The following is a 23295-nucleotide window of genomic DNA, read 5'->3' on the forward strand; positions in this document are numbered from 1 at the left end:
CAATGTATGAGGTTGATTTGACCACTCAATAAACATGACCCGGTAGCTGCTTGAGATGCCACCCACATTGTTACAACGTCGGCAGGTCGATTACACCTCTCCTCCCAGCCAGAGTCGTTGCATAATCACTCTGTATCTCCATGCAAATGAATTTCAGAAGTAGTTTTGAAATGTTTGTGTGTCATCATCAAAATGGCATATTTTACAGCCACTCACTGTGTGGGCAGATTTCTAAGAAAGAGCCAAAGGTTCCAGACAAATTTGTGCAGAGTCTCATATTGGCATGTCATTCCACAGACAGAACAGTCTGAAAATGATGGGATTTGACTGTCGGGGTTTCTCCTTAAGGCCAAATCATTTTTTTTTTTTTTTTGTGAGAAGGAGTGTCTTGACTACATCTCGAGTCACATGCTGTATACTGCAGTAATGTGAATTAAAGGCACTCCCTTAGCTCGTCTGTGCCACAAAGTGACCTTGAACACACCAACCTCTTTGGGCGGCATCATTTTTTTAAGAATTATTGAAACTTTTCCAAATCCATCAGTAAAGCTCGGGACTAATGAATAAAACACACACACACACACACACACAAAACCAGAATTGTAAATCAGAACAAAACAAAAAGACATAAAACTCTCCCCAGCTGCTGACTATGACCTCATCTACCCTGCTTGTCCTCAAGTTGCTCTGTTGCCTACTCCCCACCCACACACCACATGGCTGCTCTTAGACAGAAAACAGCATGCATAGCTAATAAAAGAGTTGTTTTGCTGTGTTTTGTAGTGTTATTTTATTTAGAACTGTTAAATGTTATTTCCCACTTGCCTAGCAGGTTAAAAAAAAAAGCACTTGGTCAAAGCCTCTGCCGTAGCAATGTTGCCATGAATCACTCTGTGGTGACAAAAACAGACAATTAAAAAAAAAATATCGCTCTGTAGTGACAAAAACAGACGATTAAAAAAACAAAAAAAAGGAGAGGGAGACTGACTTGAATTCCAGTCCGTCTCACTGCAGCTTGTGTAAAAATCAGCCGGTTAATTGTGTGTAAATCGGCTGAATTCCCTTCACTGTTAGACGGTGACATTTTTATGACGTGTCAGTACAGTTAAGTTCTGGTTAGGGTCGGGTACAAGAAAACATCGTTGGTTAGGCTCCACTTGTCAAACAGACTTCTTAAGAGGACTGACACCTTTCTCCCACAGTGAGGTGGATCCAAGCACCACCCAAACCTGCCCCCTGATGTGAACATCCTGCTTGTATTTCAACTACAGTCACTGCAGCCCATCTTGGGATGTTGTTGAACCACGACTGTGATGCAGGAATGACATCCAGCTGGTATGCTTATAAAGTCCTACTGACTGGGGGAAAAAGATCAAAAAGAAAAAAGATTCAACTTTGCGTCAATGTTTGAAAATCAATCTGTCCAATTTTGCGATTGCCTGAGTTCATTCTTAGATTCATGTTTTTACTTTTACTCCTTTTGCAAACGCTTTTATCCAGAGTGACTAACAACATTCAAGTTTTAGAACAGCAGGAGACCTTTGAGTATCCGCTTGAATCAAATACACCCAACAAGACCAAGTGCAAAGACAGATCGGATAAAGAGGTGTGTGTTGGGTATGGGAGGATAGTAAAGCAGGAGGGTCCCGCTGCATTTGGTAGCCTGCTCCACCTCTGGAGGAATCGTATGTGAGAGCCAACCGGACTGAGATTTCCTTGTGTATATTGGTATATGTGTTCCTCCCCGGAGGAACACAGCAGCCGAGGAGGTACAACCTGTGTGACTTTGTTCAAGGAGATGGGTGCAGACCCTCAAGTCACTCTTCTGCAAGCACTCGTGACTAGACTTGATTCAGGGTGCCATGGGAGATCAGCGAGGGGCAGGGTGACATTTGCCCTCTTTGGTTGATCGAAACACGGACGCACTGGCCGTTTGAACCAATGACCTGTGCTGTTGATTTTCTTAAAAGGATGTTAAAGGAAACCAATAAAGGATGAGGTATATTGAAAGTAAGAGAAACTGAAAAAAGGAGGAAGATTTAGGGAGTAATGAGGCAGGGTGATAGGAGGCATGAATGTGTGTCGAGAGAGAGAGAGAGAGAGAGAGAGAGACAGAGAAAGAGAGGGAGATCAGAATGTAATAGCAGGCAGGTTATCCTTCTCCCTCTACCCTTGAAGCCACTTCTCTATTTGAGAGTTGTGGATCAGTTTGGTGGGTTTGCTAGAAGGGATGGGGGGTGTTTTCGAGGGGGGTAAATGAAAGGCGTAGAAAAACTCAGTGGAGCAGTGATGCAAATTGCTTTTATTCTCACAGCTCTTCACTTCCAGTATCTGATTTCATCACCAGCAATGACCTCCCTCTGATGCATTCTTTCTCCCCCTTTTATCCCTCTCCTCATCTGCCCCATCGCTTCCCTCTTCCTTTCGCTTTTTTTTCCTTTTTCTAACTCATGTCCTATTTTCCCCTCATTCATTTAGAAAAGCTCCTTCCATCTACTTGTCCCTATACCCCCCCCTCTTTTCTCCAATATTTCCTCATACATTTCAGTCTCAGAGGAGCTCCTGTTGCATCTATTTGCATGCTGTACAGAGGAGAAGGGAAGTGAGGACACATTGGCAGAACGAATGGTTTCGATCATTGCTGCTAAAGAGACAAAGCCTGGGGAGCTGTCTAGAGAACATGACAGGTGTTGGCGGTGTTCACCCTTGAAGGTGCGAGATGGATTCCAAAGGGCCCTTAAAAGCTCACTAACATACAGCGGGGGAGTGAATCATTTTTAAAAAATGGTATATTTTGCATGTTTAGAGCACCTTATCAACCATACCAACAGTAAAGTGTGTAGAATGATTTAGATTATTTCTCTGCCTCCATTTAGTAAACCTGAAAGTGGTATATGTTGCTTTAAATTATTCCTTTAGTGCTCTGACCTTGAAGACTTGCACTGAATTCAAAAGCACCCTGACTATATACAGCCCTCTCTGCCTACATCCTCTCTGTTTCACTTTCCCCCCTCCTCCTCTCTCTGAATTACCTCTAGTGGAAAGGAAATGTGATCCCACCACCACTCAGCCATATGTCCATACTGCACTCTATCATCCACCTACTTCAGTTCCTCCAAAATGCTCTCCAACAACAAGTGGCTTTCAATTTCCTGTCTCACAGTGTCCCGATGCCATCAGCGACAAGGTTAGGGTAGGAGGAACCTGGCACAGGGCACAGCATTTCCAAAGATGCCTAATAATAAACATGCCGATCTGCACAGAGCTGAGTGACATATACGACCCCCCCCCCCCCCGATCTCAGAATAACCGAGAGTCTGCATGATTCAGCTGCGTAGCTGGAACAGCTTGTGCGCTGCGTGTAGTAAATCTGCAACAGAAAAGCACACAGGGGGCGCTGAAGGGTTTTCATTCAGCCTATTGGTTCCACAATGAATAATGATGAGATTTTTACACAGTTTTATTGACAAAACCAATATATCACAGTCAATAAGACAGCTTGACATAAATAGAGGATTTTTAATATTAATGTGTTCACTAGTCATCACAGGCAAATTAATTTGTCAAAGACGGAATGTACCACACAGTGTGGTGATTTTTTTTTTTGAGAGAGAGAGAGAGGGCAATTTATCGCTGTGATAGCAGCAGTAAATGATATGTCACATAGGGGAGACATGGAGTGGCATGCACTGAAGGGCCATAGGAGGGAATCAAACCCACGGCTGCTGCAGAGGACCAGTAATTGCAGTACTGGGCGGATGGTCTCGCAACTGTGCTGCTGATGAAATTGGCCATCTCGCCATGGTGCAACACTGCTTAACTAAAAGTCTCAGTCAGTAACCTCTCACCGAGTTCTTAAAGCATTTCTGGTGTTTTTGAATTTGAGATGGACCTGGAGACTGTGACCTGGAGCCACTAGAGGGTGGACCTGGTCGAGCCACTTGGAGGTGTATAACAGTAGAAAAAAACAGAATTTAGGTGGCGCTATCGGTGATCTACCACAAAATTGATTGGGTTATTTGGCCTGTTTTACACCCCAACACCATGACAGCAACCATTATCTCCTCATACCAAATGAAGAGCAAACATTGCTGGATTTTCAAAAACACCACTTTGTGTTGACTTTATTTTTTCAGAAATGAATGCATGAACATAAAAATCGATTAATTTATCAAAAATATACTTGAATAAGTGAATGTATATTTGGAATAATACCAAAAATGTCATCATTTGGCAAAGTAAAGGCAGGTATTTCTGTGTGTTTGACGTGATCAAGACTGGTTTCCCACAAGGGCATTACCTTAAGAAAGACCTTAAAAACTCAGTACACGTTTTGTAATTATCTCTCCTTAAGACCATTTCCTTAGTTTATGGCATGTCTGAATCCAATTTCAATAAAAGCCCAGACTCTTCTTTGTTTACTTGTTCTTTGTCTAAATTCCCTTTCAATCACACCGCTCCTCTGCCTCTGACAAAATGCCGTAACCTCTCTCTTTATATTTATCCCCTTTTCCCAGCCTCAGCCTCAGCCTCAGTCTCAGCTCTCTCATCATTTACTTTGGCCTGGACGCAGCTTTCAAGCGAGCTTCCTGCTGAAGGTGAATCAAATTTAGAGGAACTTTTTTTTTTTTCAGTGCTCTCCCGAAGCAAAGGTTTACGGTTTTGCCAGTTGGCAGCTGTGCAGCTTAACTGACAACATACAATTTATTAGAGTCGATTGGAGCATCTGCAGGCCCTTTTGCGTCCCTGGAGTGGAGAGGCAATTCGGAGAAGGAGAAGGCAGGGAACGGAGGAGAACGCAGAGCAGGACACCGATTATTTTATTATTAAATGCTTTCAAGTCCCACTGGAAGATGTGAGGGAGGTTGACAGAGGTTTCAATCTCAGCTGTCGTTCAGATGAGACATAAGGTTAGTTGGTCATAGAGAATGACGGTGTGGAACAGTTGTCCCCCTTCCACGTGTGTCTATAGATATGCACACTACACATGTATGTATGTGTGGCTGAGGAGTTCAAGATGCACAGTTGTACTCAAAAAGGCCAAATTTCTCCCTTTCAGATGCTAAATGTTGGCCGGACTCCCCCACATGAAGCACACAAATACCACTGATCCACTGGAGGAGTCCCAAGCCTAATACATTATACACATCCAGGGGACTGTGGAGAACTGATTGGTATTCAAACAGAGTACACGGAAGTACACACTGTCAACAATGAGATAATGCAATATAGACATCGGAGGATCAATGGCATCTATAGAGCCTGAGTGAGGACAGTAAACTAATTATCAACATATATCTGAACTGCAAATCCAGTTATGTATCTACGTCCGTGTTGTGAGTCCAGATGTGATATTTTGATGGGCAGCATGTGGTATCTCCTTGAACAAGGGCACCCTTGAGGAGGCGATAGCTCCTCACTTGGACTGACCTACAAGATGCATCGATGGGAGGGCGTCAGCTTCAGTGTGTGTGTATTTTCCAGGACATATGACTGAGGTTTCATTTGCATCTTTTGCATATTTTGCATATTGCCCTGTAAACTGATGATGATACAAAATGTATAAAACATTACATTAAAAAAAAACTTGTACTTGTATTTGTGTAGCAAGGATAAAATTTCACATTTTTATAGTCAAAAGAGCCTCGGGTTGTTTTTTTTTTTAAAGTTAAAACCTTACATGTTAACAGTTTGATAAAATATTTAAGAGTGAGGCAGTGTAATCTGATTTCATGCATGCAACAATGAACAATAATAATAATAATAATAATAATAATCTGATGTGAGCATCAAGAATTCTTAATACCCATAGTACTCGGAAATGAAACTGCATCACACACAAGCCTTCACATACATGATGGTTAACACTAATCCTTACAATGTTATTTGATTTTCCAGGGCGTTGTTCCTCTCCTCGTCTAACCCTGACTGACCTCTTTAACTAGTGAGTGAGATCAAGATTTGGACTTATTTCACTGAGTTTAACATGTCCACCTCATCTATTGACCCTGTACCTCTAAGTATACGACCCACGGCATTCTGAGGGTGTGTTTTACAATGATAAATACATCTCTTTGAACGTGCATCTTCCCAGATGCCTTCTAAAATATCTGCTGTAAAACCTTTACTAAAGAGCCAAAAGAGACAGCGATGCACCGACTAGCTTAAGGCAGATATCCAACCCTCATTCATCAGTAAGATACCACGGCATTAAAAAGAGAAGTCTTTATTTCTTAAAAGTATGTCCCCGAGAAATTTCATTCAAGCTTGAGAATATGTAACTGAACGGCTCTTCCTAAAAGAATCAGCGAGCCCAGACTAAACTAAAGGTCTCAACTCTTATCCTCTTACTGCTGCATCCCTCTGGAGGAGGCTGCACCGCATTCTGGCTGATCGCAGACTGTAAAGCTGATGCCTCTTCTTGTTCAAACAGTTGCACTGCAGCAAGTTTTTGCTCACCTCGTGAAAGTATCCAGCAGTGCTTGTACGAATTTCATCATTATTACGATTCAGCTGATTTTCCATCATATTATATATATTTAAAGTATTCCGTTTTCATCTTTGTCAACACATATTGATGCAATCCTAACATTACTTACAGTGTTATTTGTCTTTGGGAGGAATCGATATTTAAGTCGGTGTTTGAAGTTTGCCCCGCCTTGAGAACAAGGCAGAACAGGAAGAGCATTTCCATGAAACACAAGTGACACAGAATCATTGCGTCTATGAATCTGAAATATTACAACGTGTAAGGTTAGAGCTTTATAGTGCTTGTACATCGCTCTGAATTCTTCCTCCAGGGCTCTCCTGCCGTTCACCAGACAATAAACAAATACAGTATTCTACTCTCAGTGCATCAACGTAGAGAAAACAAGCTCATGCGTCAATAGATCAACCGTCCCTGCGTGTCAGCTCTCTTCCTGGAGGGAGAAGTTCTAGCAATGGGTCTGATAGCCTTTAGAAACATTTACATAACTGGCTAAACTCCTGTCCTGGTTTTCTTTTTATCATTTTCTTGAATACTCTCTCCAAGCTGACGATAATAAAAAAAAAAAGAGTCTCAATAATAAAAAAAAGTTGGAAGCAATTTCAGACTTCATCTTTAGCGTAAGTGCTTATATTAGACTCCCTTGGATAGCAGCACAGACAATAGCAGTACTTGTAATTGACTTCAATTACCCAACTCCCCTGAATCAAATTAGACACGAGATACAAAAGAAGCTCTTACCTAAAACCTTCGGCAGAAAGGCTGTGGAGACAATCAGCTGCTTTCAGGTTTTCTGGTTTCGTTCAGAGAAAGGACGCACATTTTAATTAATTCAAGTTGAATTTTTTTTTTTATCTTAAATTCAATAAATAAATGGTAACGTTTTACCCTTTACCCATAGCTGCTGAAACCCTGTAGACCGACTAGGTGGACGGACTGGAAAACGTAGATTCAATACAGGAACCAGTGGAGGTCCAGTCCCAGATAGCGGAAAAAAAAAAAGGTGATTGAACCAACATTGAGATATTGTCAGGCTGAAGATTACAATCAACACCGATGTCAGATATTGAAAAAGAGAAACACCGAAAATGTTTGCTATGATCAAGAACGAAAATAACGTTGAATTTCCAATCGGTTCTGAAAATGAATCAACGTCAATCAATCAATCAATATATGCACTGCATTATACATTGAAGGAATGTTATTATTAAAGGGCCGTTTCAACATTTTGTTGTCTGTATGTTTTAAATATGCCTCATTAAAAAAATCATCCCTTTATTTCTCTGTTTATGGTACAGCTCACCGTGCAGGATGCCAAAGCAGTCTACTAGTCAGTGATATCACTGCCACATGCCTGAATGGTAGTGATGTCACTAACAGACAAGTTTGGAGCAACCCCGCAGAACTTTGAAACACCAAATAGAGTGAAATGATTATTTTTTTAAATGAGGCATATTTAAAACATTCAGACGAAGGTTAAAATGCTGTAGTGGTCCACTAAGTATGCATTACTGCAGTTAGTTCTCAACCTTTCAATACAAACACCAACACATGTTTTGGGGGACACCATACTTGATTATAATTATGTCAAAGGCGAATATTCAAAAATGTGTTGTGAGCCTGTAGATTGGCCTTTTCCATTTTTTTAAGAAAAAAAGATGGAGAACAGCTGCTTTACTGCATGTTCTATTAATAAAAAAACAAAAAACAAATCATTATTCATTGAGTTATTTATTAAAGATTCGCTTTATACACACTCAAGATACTTCTTTAGTTCAGTTTAACATTTTAACAAATGCCTCCAACTCTAAACCATTTGTCCTTTTGACTCTTCCACTTTCCTTTCCTTGGTATCCCGCCACTCCTCTCAGGTGCATAACGCAGCCACATCTGATGTCCATCCCTGTATTGAAATTCTGTAAATTGCGGTCAAACAGACGAGCAGCCACTGAAATAAAAAGAAAGAAAAAAAAAACGTCATAAAGTTGAAAAATTTAAAAATAAGAAACCTGCAGTTTCATTCCAAAGTGACTTAAATGTCCAGTGTGTCCTTTCTCGTGTACTACATTTTCAGGCAAAGCGAATTGATCCCAGTCTGCATACACTAGCTAGCGATTAGCTCCATGCCGCTAGCTTTCTTAGCTCACCATTATGAATAAACAAACTGCTTTACGGTGGCGCTGGTTACAACAATGCTTATGTAACTATTAAAAATGCTAATAATGTATAATTTTATATACACAGGTACATAAAATATGTTTTAATCATGAAACTTGCAAAATATTCCAAAAGGACTTACCAGTTTGTCTCCCACACAGAAGGACGAAGTATCTGCCGTTCTGTGCCCACTTGGGAAAATGTGCAAATGCCTACCAACAAATGCCCCCCCCCCCCCCCGTGCACCCACCCTGACCCCCTCTTCCCTGCATTTTAACATTGAAAAATTCTTACCTACACTACATTGATTCCACAGCAGTTTTTCAAGTGTTGAACTGGTACCTGTAATTAAACATTGAACCAACATAGATTTTTTTTAAACAAAAATACCCAATCTGACCAAAATCCAACAATGGATTCATGTCTTTTGCTATCTGGAGTATGTTCAGAGAGGAGGATCTTGTGTTGTAATGTGTAAAAAAAAAAAAATCCATTCAGATTGGACACAAATATTCCACTTGACTAAAGGATGAACTGAAGGGACATATTTGTAGCCACGGCACAATTCCCGTACAAGTTATGACGGTTTAGATGTGACGTCATAATATTCTAAAAAAAAAAAAAAACACTTTTCTGGTTATCATTCGCTGTCATTTTAGTCATGTCTTGAGGGAATAATGTTCAATAAATTCCATAATAGCAAGTCAAATTCTGGAAACAAAAAAAACAATACACAGCAGTACATTATGAGTCTGGATGAACGTGAATGTAGAGTGACAAGACTGTAATTCTAGTTTAAATAAGACATTTAAGACTCCAAATTCCTCAACTTTTGAAAAGAAAGATTGCGCAATTGATGATATTGTTATTGTGTTCAATTAAATTTTCCTTTTGGCTCAATTTAGACTTGAACTCATTTTCTTTCCTTTTTGGAGACCCTTCAATGCAGTGATATACGCAAAATGACACAGAGGAGGTCAATAGCCCCGTGTTACAGCCCGCACTAGAGAGTGGGATTGACATGATATTGAGGTGTTTTACAGCAGATGTTAAACTAAGTACTGGGAAAAAAAAAAAACTGATCGCAAACAAAACTACGTGTACGCACACACACACACACACACACACACCCCACACATATGCACACACACCATTTTGACCTCTGTGAGGTCACTGCAGGTGGATGAGCTGAAATGAAGCAATCTCACTCTACTCACACTTTATAGGATATCATACTAAATGTGTCAGTCGTCTGAGCATGTTACCTTGATTAACAATCTAAAAATAGGTCCCACACAATGATGAGCGTTATCCTCTTCTACACAACCCCGAACGGACGCTTACATATTCAGGGCTTCACTAGTAGAACACTCACAAGTTTTGTATTTTGTTATGCTTTGGATTTTCTGGGGGGAAAAAAAGATAAGAGTACATGAAATAAAAATAAATGAAGATAGATAAGATAAGGTGATGATACGTCATCATTTGTCACTGTTTTCAATCCTCTGATCTTTCCATAAAATGATATTGTTTTGAACTGAATAATTGGCCTTTTTCATTCCAAATGTATTGTTTTTTTCTTTTATAAAAAGTAATTCTTGTCCAGCGACACACATCTACACCGGCACTCAGAAAATACACCCCTTTAAATCCAGAACAAACCAGCCAGAAGCCTCGATTAGCCAAAATACACCAGTCCACAAACATGCAAAAGCTAAATAGTTTGCAGGTTACACTGAAACTGAACCTTTGGCCTCAGGGATTAGGAAAAGTTGCATACTCCTGAAATTGGACTTGGTACCCTTGTGCTTCTCCTTGAACATTGTTTCCAGCCAGCATGCTGCTTTCTGACATCACATGAGGTATCAGGAGTACTTGCTTTTTCCTGGAGACTGTACATGAGTCTGCCAGTGTCGATTTTAATTTCTACCCTTTATGGTACTGAACAAATTATTATATACATGAGCAAGAGAAATCATCACTTCTTAAAGCTTTGTCATTCAGACAAACTGACTGTTCTGGTTTCAGTGGTAAGTTCAGCCTGCCACTGATCCAAACTTTCACTTCAATAAAAGGACTGCACAAATCAAATGAGATTACCGGCCCCACTGTTGCCTATCGTGTTGGCCTATCTGCAACTGAGTTATCAAATTCTGATTGTGCATATTGCTGTCTTTGTCCTCTAGATAGCTTTTGGGGATGAATGAACTGTAAATGGCTGATGTTGTAAACTTTTGACAATACATTTATTTTATTGTTTTAGACTTGGGCAAACCTTGAGCAGGAGCATGTGACCGTACAAACAATCTGTGAACTGAGATGCCTTTTGAAAGAGTAAACCAGCCTAGCAAGGTACCCCCCTGCAGCAAAAACCCCAAGTTTGTGAGGGAAAAAAAAAAATTACTTTGCTTTTTACGGGCGCAGTATAAGTAACAGTGCAAGCAGAAGGAACGTAAAAGTGAGCGAGGACAAAAAGAAAGAGTGAAAACAGTGTCTGAGAATAACACCTGTTATGACACAGGGCAGGTGTGGAAATTATTGCCTTGCAACGAACAGATCTGAATACGGCGAGACTCTGTCATGCTGCACCACTGCTGTAACCACTGACAAGAAGACAAGATGATGCTGTTTAACAGTTAGACATACAGCTGCAGGGGAAGCGGCCGCTGTTTGATGGCTGAGCATCCAGCCCATCATTCACTGTCACAGGCACCAGTGAATCAGATGGCTAACTAGTTAGCTCGTTTAACCTGCAGGGATTGATTACATGCCTCCCTCCCTCTGACATTTAGAGCTGTGTTACAATCTGTAGAAGGGATGTCTGAAACACTAATAAAAATAAACTAAGCAGTGCTTTGTTGACAGTGTGTGTGTGTGTGTGTGTGTGTGTGTGCGCGCGCGCGTGCGTGCGTGCGTGCGTGTGTGCACGTGTATGTGTGTGTGTGTGTGTATGTGCATACTAGACATCCCTACGGATGTATGGAGAATGTTTATTTCCTATCGGGGATCTTCGACGTGACCTCAGACCCTACATATCATATTCAGTAAGTTTCTATGGAATCATATCAGGCTCATTTGAGGTCTTGATATGGAAATTATTATGACACAATATTTTACAAGAAAATTCTTTTATCCCTGTCCTATTTGTTTTTCAGAGACTATGTGTTTGCTCTTGGGCTGATGTTATAAAAACTAAACCAAAGCTGTTTTGTCCAATATGGTGTAGAGTGGATTATATTGTATATAATTTATCTAAAAGGAAAGATCTCTACATGTCTAGCTGAGATTTGATATTTAATGTTGAAACTGAACGATATGATCTTTAAGATGAAAAGAGGATTTGTTCAATAAATGATACAGAAAATGGGTTCCATCTGTTTTCTACTGTCCATCTGATTATGAACAATGTTTTGTTTTGCATGATAAAAAAAAGCAATTGTTTTATTGCATATGGGTGATGCATGGATGGCAATTGACATATGGAACGTAAATGAGATGAGACATCTGCGTGATGAAACAAAATGATGAACAACAGTTTTATGTGAGCAGTTAATTGGGGATTTTTTTTCACTTGTTTTAAGGTTTAACAGCTTCAATTTTCACCAAAAAAGCAGCCAATGAAACAAACATCAGTCTCATCACCGCAACATAAACTTTTACATGAATGTTCTTCCTTCATATCGACACAGTCTTATTTCCTGTGTTCCCCAGGGTCACAATGAGGCCACTGCAGCTGCTAGATGGCATCAGTCACCTCAACATCGATGGGTTACGGCTCGTTGTCATGCATTCACTCATTTGTATGTCATCCAGTGTGGTTATTTATGTTTTAACAATAGAGCTCAAAAGTGACAGCTGAACCTTCAGACAAGCTCTGGCTCAATTTCCCTTTTAGTTCCCTCATGGACATTTCAGGAAATTATTTATTCAAAGAGTTTTAAACCAGGAACAAAGTCAACTGGGAAGCACATGGCAACACAATATTTGATTATGTGCAAAAAGATATCAGAAAACTGAGAAAAGGCAAAAGTACAACTCGGTTATGTATATATATATATATATATATATATATATATATATCGTGAGTCCATGAACTACAAACCCATAGGCCATTGCAAATGATATTTCTGAACCACATTTTTGAGAAACAGTTGCCAATTGCTAGCTTGTCACTGATGATTGACTGAATGTATAATTCAAATCAAAATTATTGACGTTTCTCATCAGAGATGGAATTACATATCTGCTGCCAAGTTCCTCTCAAATAATCACAGGAATCAGTGAAAATCAATACGGCTGAGCGTAACAAATTCAGAAACTTTTTCTGTGGCAAGAGTGACACGTTGGAGTCATGGGCGGGGAAGTCATTCTCAGTGAGATCGCTAAAATCCTGTTTTTCTGGATGGTTGAGCCTTCCAGGAGAAGACTTCATCCCTTCACAACCAGCTCGCTCACGGTGAATCAAGCACAGGTGATTACGACATTATGAATGATGATCAACAAGAAGCTGACCTGGATTTACACCTCCAGAACCTCACACTAATGAGCTCTGTGAACGTCTTAAGTCATCATCTAGAATCTTGAAAGCTTGTAAGCTCAATTGCATTTGCAGCCATGGTTGGGTACCAGTCAATGTGGCAGTAGACACTAAGACAAAGAGAATTTGAGTTTCTCTGATGCACATGTACTTAACAAAACATAATCCTTAAATATTCTAGTACATCATACTGACATCTCATTTAGACACTCAGCTCTCATCCAAGTCAATGGAAAACAGATGAAATTCTAAGATGTAGATGAAATATGTCATTGGAGAAAATTATGAACACGTCACAGCAGCACAACCCAAGAAGCATTCAACAACACCACAAATTACAGCCTCCAAAATCACCTTGAGATGAATCAACACCTCTCGCACACATAAAACTGGAGCATATAATCTCATGAAGGGAGGATTTATAGCACGGTTGTTATAGTGCACTTTTTACCTCAGTGTACCAAATACTTTTTCGTACTCAGCCACATGAAGAGACAAATCCTATTATTATATCATGGCTATCACAGCGGTACACACATACTGTACAACCTTCCTTTTATTTGCATTAAATTAATTGGTTCTGCTAATCAGCAAACACCTACCCATGCCCTAATTATTCCTTCTGTTGACATTAAAATCCTCGTTTCAGTCGACCAACAATCCACGTAATGTCTGTCCATTTACTACATTAAAGTCTTTTAGCGTAATCTCAATGGATTATTAATAGTTTCTGTGCATGATGTGTTGCCAAGAGATATCTTAATCAGTGCAGTGAAGCCTCCCATGTCCCATCTTCTGCAGCATCACTTTAAACAGTGCCATCAGAAGGTAAAACTGCCATGCAAGCAGCTCAAGTCAGTGTGGTAGCTGTGACACACCAAGTCTTGGAGGTGTGAGTGAGGAGGTTCCTCTACTTTGATTTGATTATTTTAATCTACGTAAACACCATCTCACAGAGGTAAGTGGATCCAAAGTGGGCACTCAATCTCAGTGCACATGCGGTGAAAGGAGAGGAAACTTCTTCCTACTTGCACCCCCCCCCCTTTGATTTGCTTATCATTTCTGTGTCATTTTGCAAATCAACCATCTCTGTGTCAATTCTACAAGGTAAAGCAAATGGAATTACTGTAGCTGCACCCTCATCCAAGAGAGCTGAGAGAGTAATGGCATGGAATGTATTTATTGTGTTGCATACTGAGGGTTTCGCCATTTGGTCCATCAGAATCCTCAAGTCCAGCAGCTCCTTACTGAAGGTTCCTCATTCTCAGGATGTGAGACTTCAAGTTCTTGCAGAATCTGTAGGTATCGGGCAAGAATTTCACTCCATAAATTGGACTAATTGTCAGGGTAGCGACCCGTCATGTGGAGTGGGCTTTAGCTCGGTGCATAAAAGGCTTGTTGTGAATCAATCCAGGCGTATCATCTCTCAGTTGGCTAACTGAAACCTAAACTTACAAGGAAGTCTTGAGCTAATCCAATGACAGAGCTGAAGCACTTGTGCACAAATTGAATTTATCAGTTTGACCACAGGAGTTTTTACATGAGTAAAGTCCACACCCTTCCCAACAAGGCCTTTTGATGAATCACGGTGATGATTCCCCAAATCGGAAAAACCAGGATAATTAAGGTACCATGCTGTAAAATCAGTAGGTACATCAGTTACAGCCACCAGTTCATGAATTTGATCTTCCCCTTAACTGTTTTTTTTAATTCACTGTAAATACCCTTGTTTTTAAATCTTACTCCATTGTCCTCCTTTGTTACGTAATCCTGGACAGCCCTTCTGACAAATACTACAAGCTGAGCTGTGTCCAGGCAGGGATTCATTGAACTGTAGTAAAAATATTTAGACTGACAGGTCAGTTAACACTTGTCGTTCCACGTCTCCAAACGGTGAATTGAGCTTTCATGTCACTGTCACTGAGTGCAGGTTTGATGTCATTGCTTTAGAATTCAGAGAGAAGTCAAATGGCCAATGCTTCCTTGGATAAACTGCTATCAGTTAAAATGATATTTGTGTTTAGCCAAAAGGTGACTTGCAGGGGATGATGCTTCAGTAGTTATTTAGCGGCAGGATTTGTGAAACGACTGAACCATCAACCCCAATTTCAGCTTCTTCCTTGTATGCATCGCTCTCTTTGAAGGTTAGCTGTCTTAGTTTGGTGTATGGAGTTGTGGTGCAATCCCAGATTTCCTTTTATGCTGGAGTTTGATGCACCAGGGTAAAACGAAAACTCATCTTCCTCCATCTTTGTGGGTGTATTTTCAAGGTCTTTCATGGAGTCCACGCCACATTAGCTTGTCACCGTGCAGGTTATCAGCAATGCGACCCCCTTTAGCATCTCTTTCCTCACAGTCTCTTTAATGCAGCATTGCTAAAAGAGATGCGCTTGCCAACCTCGACATTAATCACGTGGATTTTTTTAAAATTTTGCTATTGTTTTATTGAGCTGCAGGAAAAAAGGCTCAAACCTACCAGTCCTTTGCAATGAAAGGATGGGTCAAGAATCGTGGCCAACCTCATATCTATATTCTATTCACTCCTGTTGTTGTAGCAGCAGCGAGTCAAATCATGGCTGAACCCTGGATGCTCTGTCCATTACGTAACCTGAACAGTGACTTTCCTGGAGGCTACGTTAACAAACCAGTTAATGAGGAGAAACTGGGGAGGAGTGGGGGGTTAGGATTTATGAATGTGTCTATGCACATGAGGGACTGACAGAGAATGCACATCTTCTCTTGACATCCTAAGTCTACAAGTAGTTTCCATGCCTGCCCCATATGTTAGGAGGCTTAATATAGACTGTGGGTAAGACGGGGACATGTCGAGACATGAGTCACTTTGAAAGACTAACTCAAACTTTTAATGCAGCCTTTTAGAGTAGTTATCCTGCATTACCAGGTTTACTTTAAAAAGCTTTTCTCCTTGTGCTACGCAATGGCAGACTCAACCACTTACAGTACTATAAATTGTCCTTTCCAACTAAATACTCAAGATATTATCAATGGACTAAGGTCAGTCCCTATTTTACCTGTGAGTCGAAATGAAGTGTAGGACTGGACATTTCAGTTTTACAATATGATAAAAAGTTAGGATGCATTCTAAGATCAGGCTGTTCTCATTCACTCTATGTTCTTATGCCTACGATAAGCAGGGAACTAAAATTTGAACATAACTGCTGTAATTATGAACAAGATGTTGGAACATTTGAAGATTATAATTTTTGTTTTTGTTTTTTTTGCTCCAACTAAATGCTTTTGTCCTTAATCTCTGACTTTAGCAACAGCAGTTTCATAACGATGTCAAAATATTGCATTTTCCACTGAGAATTAAAGGGATGTCCAGTGTTTTTCTTGAGCTTCTCACTTCGCTACACAGACACACCAATCACTTCGTATTGCTTGATGGACGTTCGTAGGATTATGCAGAAAGAAACTGTGCACAAGAAAATGTGAATGTTTCATGAGAATAAGTTGCAAATATTAACACAGTTTAATTGATTCTTTTACATTTCTTTATATTTCTTCAACCAATCCCTCATTTGACTATGCAAGCGTCCATATTTTGAGTAGAGCCAATGACTATAGACAAGTAGGGATGAAGTTAAACCACTTTGTAATATTCCTGAAACCTGGCTTGACAAAAGGGCGCGCATGCATCTTTTCAAGAAATTAAAATTGAGTTGCATTTATTATCTTGAAAGTTGAATTATCTAATCGATCTATTCTTGAGCTTGATGCAGTGAGGTTATTAAGGGTTATGTTTTGCTTATCATTGCACAAATAAACACTTAAACCCATGCATTGAAAACCTATTTAAATATTGTTATACTGACGATAACTCAGCCAATGTCAAATGATCATCAATTTTACAGTTCTGCTTCTATGAAATTGATTTTGGCCGAACCACAGTTCCGGGCTTAATATCATTTTGAAGCTCTCAGGTTCAGATGAGATATTACGCACCACCTAAGTGCTCCCACTATCTTTCATCCCTTTTACTATCATGTGGCAAGCAGCACTCTCATACCTTTTCAACCAGCATTCATGATATTGCATCTGTGTAATCTATATTATATATAGGTCTAGTTTTCAGTGCAATTTTGATGCATTTGCCTCAGACATCTCATCAGGGATATCCTCTGCTGGGCTGCTCAGGCGAAATTGTTGGCTTGGATTCCAAATGCCAGGGAGTTCAACAAAGACCCAATATTGAGACTTGAATAGCAGTAAGGGGAAAAGTAGGAACAGAGAGTTCAGAGAGAGAAAAAAATCCACCAATTCCTTTGCATTCCCATATATTTTGCATTTTTTTTTTGAGCCAGTGGATCAATCGAGGCTTGCCAGGCCACCTGCCCTGAGTTGAATGTCTAACATGACATTGGTATTCAGTGTGTGTGTCCCTCTTTTTATGTTCACCTCTGAGTCGAGCAGAATGAACCCTCAGCAGCACAAGGTACACGACCTTCCCTCCAACACCAGCTCTGCTGCTGGCTCTCCACATGGTTACTTGTTAATGCCATTGTTCTCTCTCTCTCTTATCTATCTCCCTGTCTTTCTCTCTCTGTCTGTTCTGTCATACACAGAGGTGATGAATGTGACCCCTAGGTCTCAAGCTTATATCCTATCCCTTTTCCTCCCTCAAAGGCTTTGGACTTTGGCTGCCACACCTAGAAACAAGTGACCTTTCATGGGTATGTAATGAACACCCGCCACAGCTTCCTCATTCCATGTCTGGCTCTAGGCTGAAGTGGCGTGTAATATAGTTTTCTACATGACTCCGCAAATCAGTCAGCACTTTAACTCTTTCCACTGGCTTGTCTGTGACTGCCAATTTAAGGAACTGGGGGTTTGGAGAAAGGCCCTGCAGCATGCTTGACTCTTAAGTTTTGGACATCAGAACCACTTTCATGACAAATACTGGAAAGGACTTCATCTCCTCTGGGCCAGTCAGGCTTGAAGGCTTGCGTACTTAGTTTAATGACTCATCTTGAGTGAGCTGGAGCCCTATGTGTTCGCTAAATGGATTTCTGCTCTGTGACATTGATAACAGAGTGTTAAAACAGATGGTTTAAGACAAACCTTTTCGCAGTTCCTCATTTTAATGGCCCCTCATGGTAAAATCAAATATATATAGTATTTTATCGAGTTATCACCTGTTCATTTCTCTATTCTTTCTGTGAGCAGTGGTGGGTGAAAGGATATATTATTTCACACAATGTCCCATTGCCGTAATGGCTAATAGGGCACTTTTAGATACGCCTTTCTGTGACATCTCTCTCTTATACTCATCCCTGCGCCGTATCTGTTTGCTAATGTAAGCATGCAGGGTGGTTTTCTACTACCACCAAAATAAGAACCCAAGAGCGCCAGATGGAAAAGAAAAGAAAGTGCTTCCCTGCCAGCTCCCATCTATAAAAGTGGTTTCATTTAAGGGAAAGGGGGTGGCAGATCAAAGATGTTGAAACTCACACACGTGGCCTTTTCTTCTCTTGAGACTCCAGTGGGTCAGGTGATAATGACTCTCCCTTCACATTAGAGGGTGTTTAGTAGGCCGAATCGGACAAAGGGAAAGGATGATCAAAGAGGCTACACAGCTTGTGTATTTAGATGCAGAGCAGGATTATTTGCCCATGTGTGTGTGGGTGTGAGTATAACCCCAGCTCTGATGTATTTGTGGGCAAGAGTATGAAAGCTGGGATGTCATTTTTTTCCCCCAAAGCCTCACTGAAAGTTGTAGCCCAGAGGAGAAAGCAGTGCAGCACACTGGTAAAAATAAGGATCATTAGCACTACGGCTAAAAAAAACAAAACAAAACAGAAAATAAAAAACTCTTCCCTTTTTATCTTTTGGATTCCACTTGACTACTAAATGCCTTTTTTAAAAAAAAACTTATAAATACCTCAAATATGTATGATTTGCTCAATGTGTAGCCATTTACGCGAAACAGAAAAATCCTTAGCATCCTGCATTGGTTGAGAAAATCAAATGCAATTCCTCCTGTGCATTGGATGAATAAGGTGTAGACATAAAATATACATCTGATAAAATACTTGCAGTTGATCAGAGAAAAATAAAACGACAACAACAAATGGCTCGTGTCTATATTTACTGCAGACTTTACTGACTGCACTCACAGGTACTTCAAAAAGCTTACACATGCTCAGATATTATACAGCATAGGCTACATAGAGAAATGTCTTTGATTGCCACTCTGGGGCTCTATAGATGTAAATTTTGTGTGTGTGTGTGTGTGTGTGTGTGTGTGTGTGTGTGTGTGTGAGCACGCGTGTGTGTGCGTGTGTGTGTGTGCGTGTGTGTGCGCTGATCCTCTCTATAAATACGTATAAATAGACATGGCATCATCTGTTTCCCCATCGCATCGCCACTCATCACCGTAGTCTACATGAACACAAAGATAACAACATGAGCAACTGCCTTGGGTGCTGCTGCCAAAAATATTCCACATGACATCACAACATGAGTCATATCTCAGCTAACACCGCAGCAACTTAACAGCGGGGCTCAAATGTACAAAGCTAAAACAAGTTGCAAATTAAAGGTAACTTCAAAAATAGCGATCTATCACTCCTCAGTATTGCAAAAGGGAAAATGACAAGTGGAACAATGAAAATTACATGCATATTAACAGAAGTTAACCGTATAATGTTTGTTTAGCTTCTTAACTTTAAAGTGTGGTTAGTGACCTTCCATGAAGAAATTCACTTAGAAACTGAGGTGTAGTTCTAACATCTCATCACTAGGAGGTGCGCTTGTATGAAGCAAAACTTAATCTCCACTTCTCATACCCCACTGCTCTCAAATTCTTTCACTGTCTCAATTTGTAGTCAAGCACGTACAAACCAGCTGTGACAAACAATCCAAAAAGCAATATATCTTGTGAAGAAACATATATGCCTGTCAGAAATCTTGCCAGGCTTATGACTTGGACCAGTGCAGTGATTTCCTTCAAAATCGGATAAGAGTAGATGCAAGTTTTAGTCCCGATAGTTGTAAGATTTTGTAAAATAGGTGATGCATGGTAGTCTTTAGGAAATGAAATTATGCAGCAATTACAAAAAAAAAATTACATCGATGACAATTCATGTTAAAACACCAGGGTTGTGCATTTAATTTCACATCAACCCTTAAAAAAAAGGGAAAAAATCGCTATTTTTGAGCTCTCAAACCCACAAGTCGATGCGAGTGATCGGGAGAAACACACACACACACACACACACACACACACACACACACACACACACACACACACACAGCCCAGTATTAAGAGGGGTTTCCCCGGCGGTTTGGGGAGGGGTGGTTCCCCTGGTATCCATAACAGGGATGATTATATTTCAGAATGGTCACCCGCAGTCAAAGCAGAGGTGATAACGTTCTACTCACCATATTGACTTCTGATACCATGTCTATGCTGGCTATGTCTATATTCATCCCCACTCCAACCGGTGCACCTGGGACAGATCAAAACAACTGTGAGCAATAGAAATACTGATCATCAGGTGCAGCCTGAAACCTTTTTCCCCCTATTTTTGTTTGTTTGTTTTACAAGAAACGGTTAATAATGCGTGCGTGAAGGGAAGACAGATTAACACTTATGGATTTAGCTGTTGTCAGCCGGATAATAGTTTGCAGTGTTCATTTCGGGTGGGATTAGATGCGCTTATCTGCAGTGAAAGTGCTGGCAATTCCCCTAAAAGTTGTTGACGTGAAATCATCTAGTTTTCTCTCGCACTCAACACTTGAACTGGAACACGGATACAATAGGTATCTTTGTGTTGAGATTCTAGCAGACAGCTACTGAGAGTTCATGGAGACATGTATTTTTTTTTTTTATGAAAACAAACCATCAGATGATCAGATTCATCTCTGACCGCATCATTTGAGTACTATTGTATCGATACTCGGGATTATTTTTTACACATAAACTCAATCTCACGGCAGTTGCCAGCAACAAACTAATCAGAAATCTTCCTCCACACGTCTAACTCATCATGTATCAAACAGTGTTCTATTATACAGGCTGACAAGCTGCTAAACTCGAACAGATAAATGATATGTTAGTTCATTTACCTCCGAAATCTGGCCTCAATCGTATATCATAACCTTTCAAGAGTCTATCCACCGTTTCTTTAACCAAAGACATATTGCTAGGGTCACTGACACCGGCACTATGGAAGAGAAAAAAGCAGAGAGGAGCACAGCAGATTTAAACATTCCTGGACTACAAAGTGTCCAAGTATTTTCCACGGCGTCTCTAACAGTCACACTCTAGAAAAAAAAAAAAAAAAAAAACCTGAGTGGATCATCCGCCGACCCTTTTACTTACCTTTGGGCGCACACTACGACCACCACGAAGGGGAACATCCAGGCGCAGAAACACCCCATTCTTCTTATTCTGAACACTGCCATGCTTATGTTGTGTGTATGTATGTGTGTGTGTGTGTGTGTGTGTGTGTGTGTGTGTGTGTGTGTGTCTGTGAGTGTGTGTGTGCGTGTGTGTGTGTGTGTGTGTGTGTGCGTGTGTGTGTGTGTGTGTGTGTGTGTGTGTGTGTGTGCGCGTGTGTTTTCTTTTAGTGAAGACAGACGAGGTACAACTTATTCTTGCCAGTGCAGTAATTCCAATGCCGGGCGCATGCGTATTCCCGACCACAACATGAAGAGGGAGCGCTGCTGCTGCTGCTGCCGCCGCCGCTGCTGATGGCAGAGGTAGTACCCAGCCACGGATGCGATTTAAAGGAGAATCGAGAGTACAATTCACTCGGGGGGCAACGGGGGTCTCCCAGTGTGAATGTCTGAGGAGCGGGAACTGGATGGGAAAGTCGGCGGTTCATATCTGGAGCGAGTTGGGTGGAAATGTGGGTGGGGTTGGCTCTCTCCGCTTGCTCCTCGGACACCCGTCAACTACCATTAGTTGTCCCCGAGCAAGACACTTAACCACGCAGCTCAAGCTGAAGTCCAGACCGGACAGCTCCGGTGGAGGGCGATCCACGTTGTTCACTTTAGCTGGATGTGTTTCAAACATCGCAAAGAAGAAACAAAAATTAATAATTCATTATTATATGTAATGTGAGGCAATAATGAGACCAGTGAAGAGCCTTCATTTTCAAAATATCGATAGGTTACAGATCAATATGTACTATAGTGATTAGCAGCCAGGGGAGCAGGAGACAACTTGCGCTCACTCCCTCATGAGAGGACGCTGTCCACGGTGCTGAATTTTAGTCCACCACCTCCCTTCGACCCTGTGTTTTAGCTACAAAACACAGGGGGAGGTGGTGTGTGTGTGTTTGGGGGGGGGTGGGGTGCGTGGGGGTGGGGGTCCGTGCTATAAATGCATCCCTGCACCAACAGTTGCTCACGCATCGATCTCCACTCATTCAGGCCTATGACGAGGATGTATTAAACTCAGCTTAATGCTGTGAGGCGCGGTGCCAGTGTGCAGCGCCTCGGGCTTGGGAGCAGGATATGGAGAAGAGCAGTATGCACTCAAGCCTACACTCAGCACATATCTCGCAGCCATGCACGCTTGTGGCTCCACGCACTGGTGAGCAGGACGTGCACCACTGTGTAAACTCGGACACGACTCGTCATGGATATGGTGGGATCAGAGGCGGATGCCAGGGCAGTGATCCCCGTGTAGGAGTCTATACCGCCCGGGAGAGGAGGGGAGCAGAGATGATCATGTTAAAATAAATGAAAAGAGAGCTAAATTTACACTTCTATGAGCACATTCAGAATCACCTCTACATATACTCACGCTGAGGATTTATTGATTTGTCCTCCAGCCACATCTTAGTGAATTCTAATTGATCAATAAAAAAAATGATGTTTCCCTGTGCGACCTGGTGGTGGCAGTGCCATTAAAAATCAGTGTAAAACTGAAAGATTAAAAAGTCTTAATTCACCATTCTACTTTGAATAATTAATGTTTTATATGCAGTCATGCTACACACACATACGGGGTTCATGTGGAGATGGAATCACTCTGTCTTTTTATTTGTATCTATGTTGTTGTTGTTTTTTACCCATTTCACTTTAGAGGACACACATGCACATGTGAAGTATGAAGCTAAAAACATTTAAAACATATATG

The 23295-nt window shown here is 40.9% G+C and overlaps 1 protein-coding gene across 1 annotated transcript in view; it reads right to left on the reverse strand.

The window, feature by feature from the left end:
• The window catches only part of gabrb2b (gamma-aminobutyric acid type A receptor subunit beta2b), a 57373-nt gene extending 35646 nt beyond the window's left edge, over window positions 1-21727 (reverse strand). Inside the window, exons 1-3 of the mRNA XM_086227123.1 lie at window positions 21529-21727; window positions 21273-21370; window positions 20586-20653 (exon numbers count right to left, since the gene is read on the reverse strand). Coding sequence (XP_086083249.1) covers window positions 20586-20653; window positions 21273-21370; window positions 21529-21611 — 249 coding nt within the window. The 5' untranslated portion in view covers window positions 21612-21727. The remainder of the gene's footprint in view (window positions 1-20585; window positions 20654-21272; window positions 21371-21528) is intronic.
• Between the last annotated feature and the right edge of the window lie 1568 nt (window positions 21728-23295).

Source organism: Aulostomus chinensis, chromosome 15, assembly GCF_037954235.1.
Source record: "Aulostomus chinensis isolate RoL2024-O1b breed Wild chromosome 15, RoL_Achi_v1.0, whole genome shotgun sequence".
Classification (NCBI taxonomy): domain Eukaryota; kingdom Metazoa; phylum Chordata; class Actinopteri; order Syngnathiformes; family Aulostomidae; genus Aulostomus; species Aulostomus chinensis.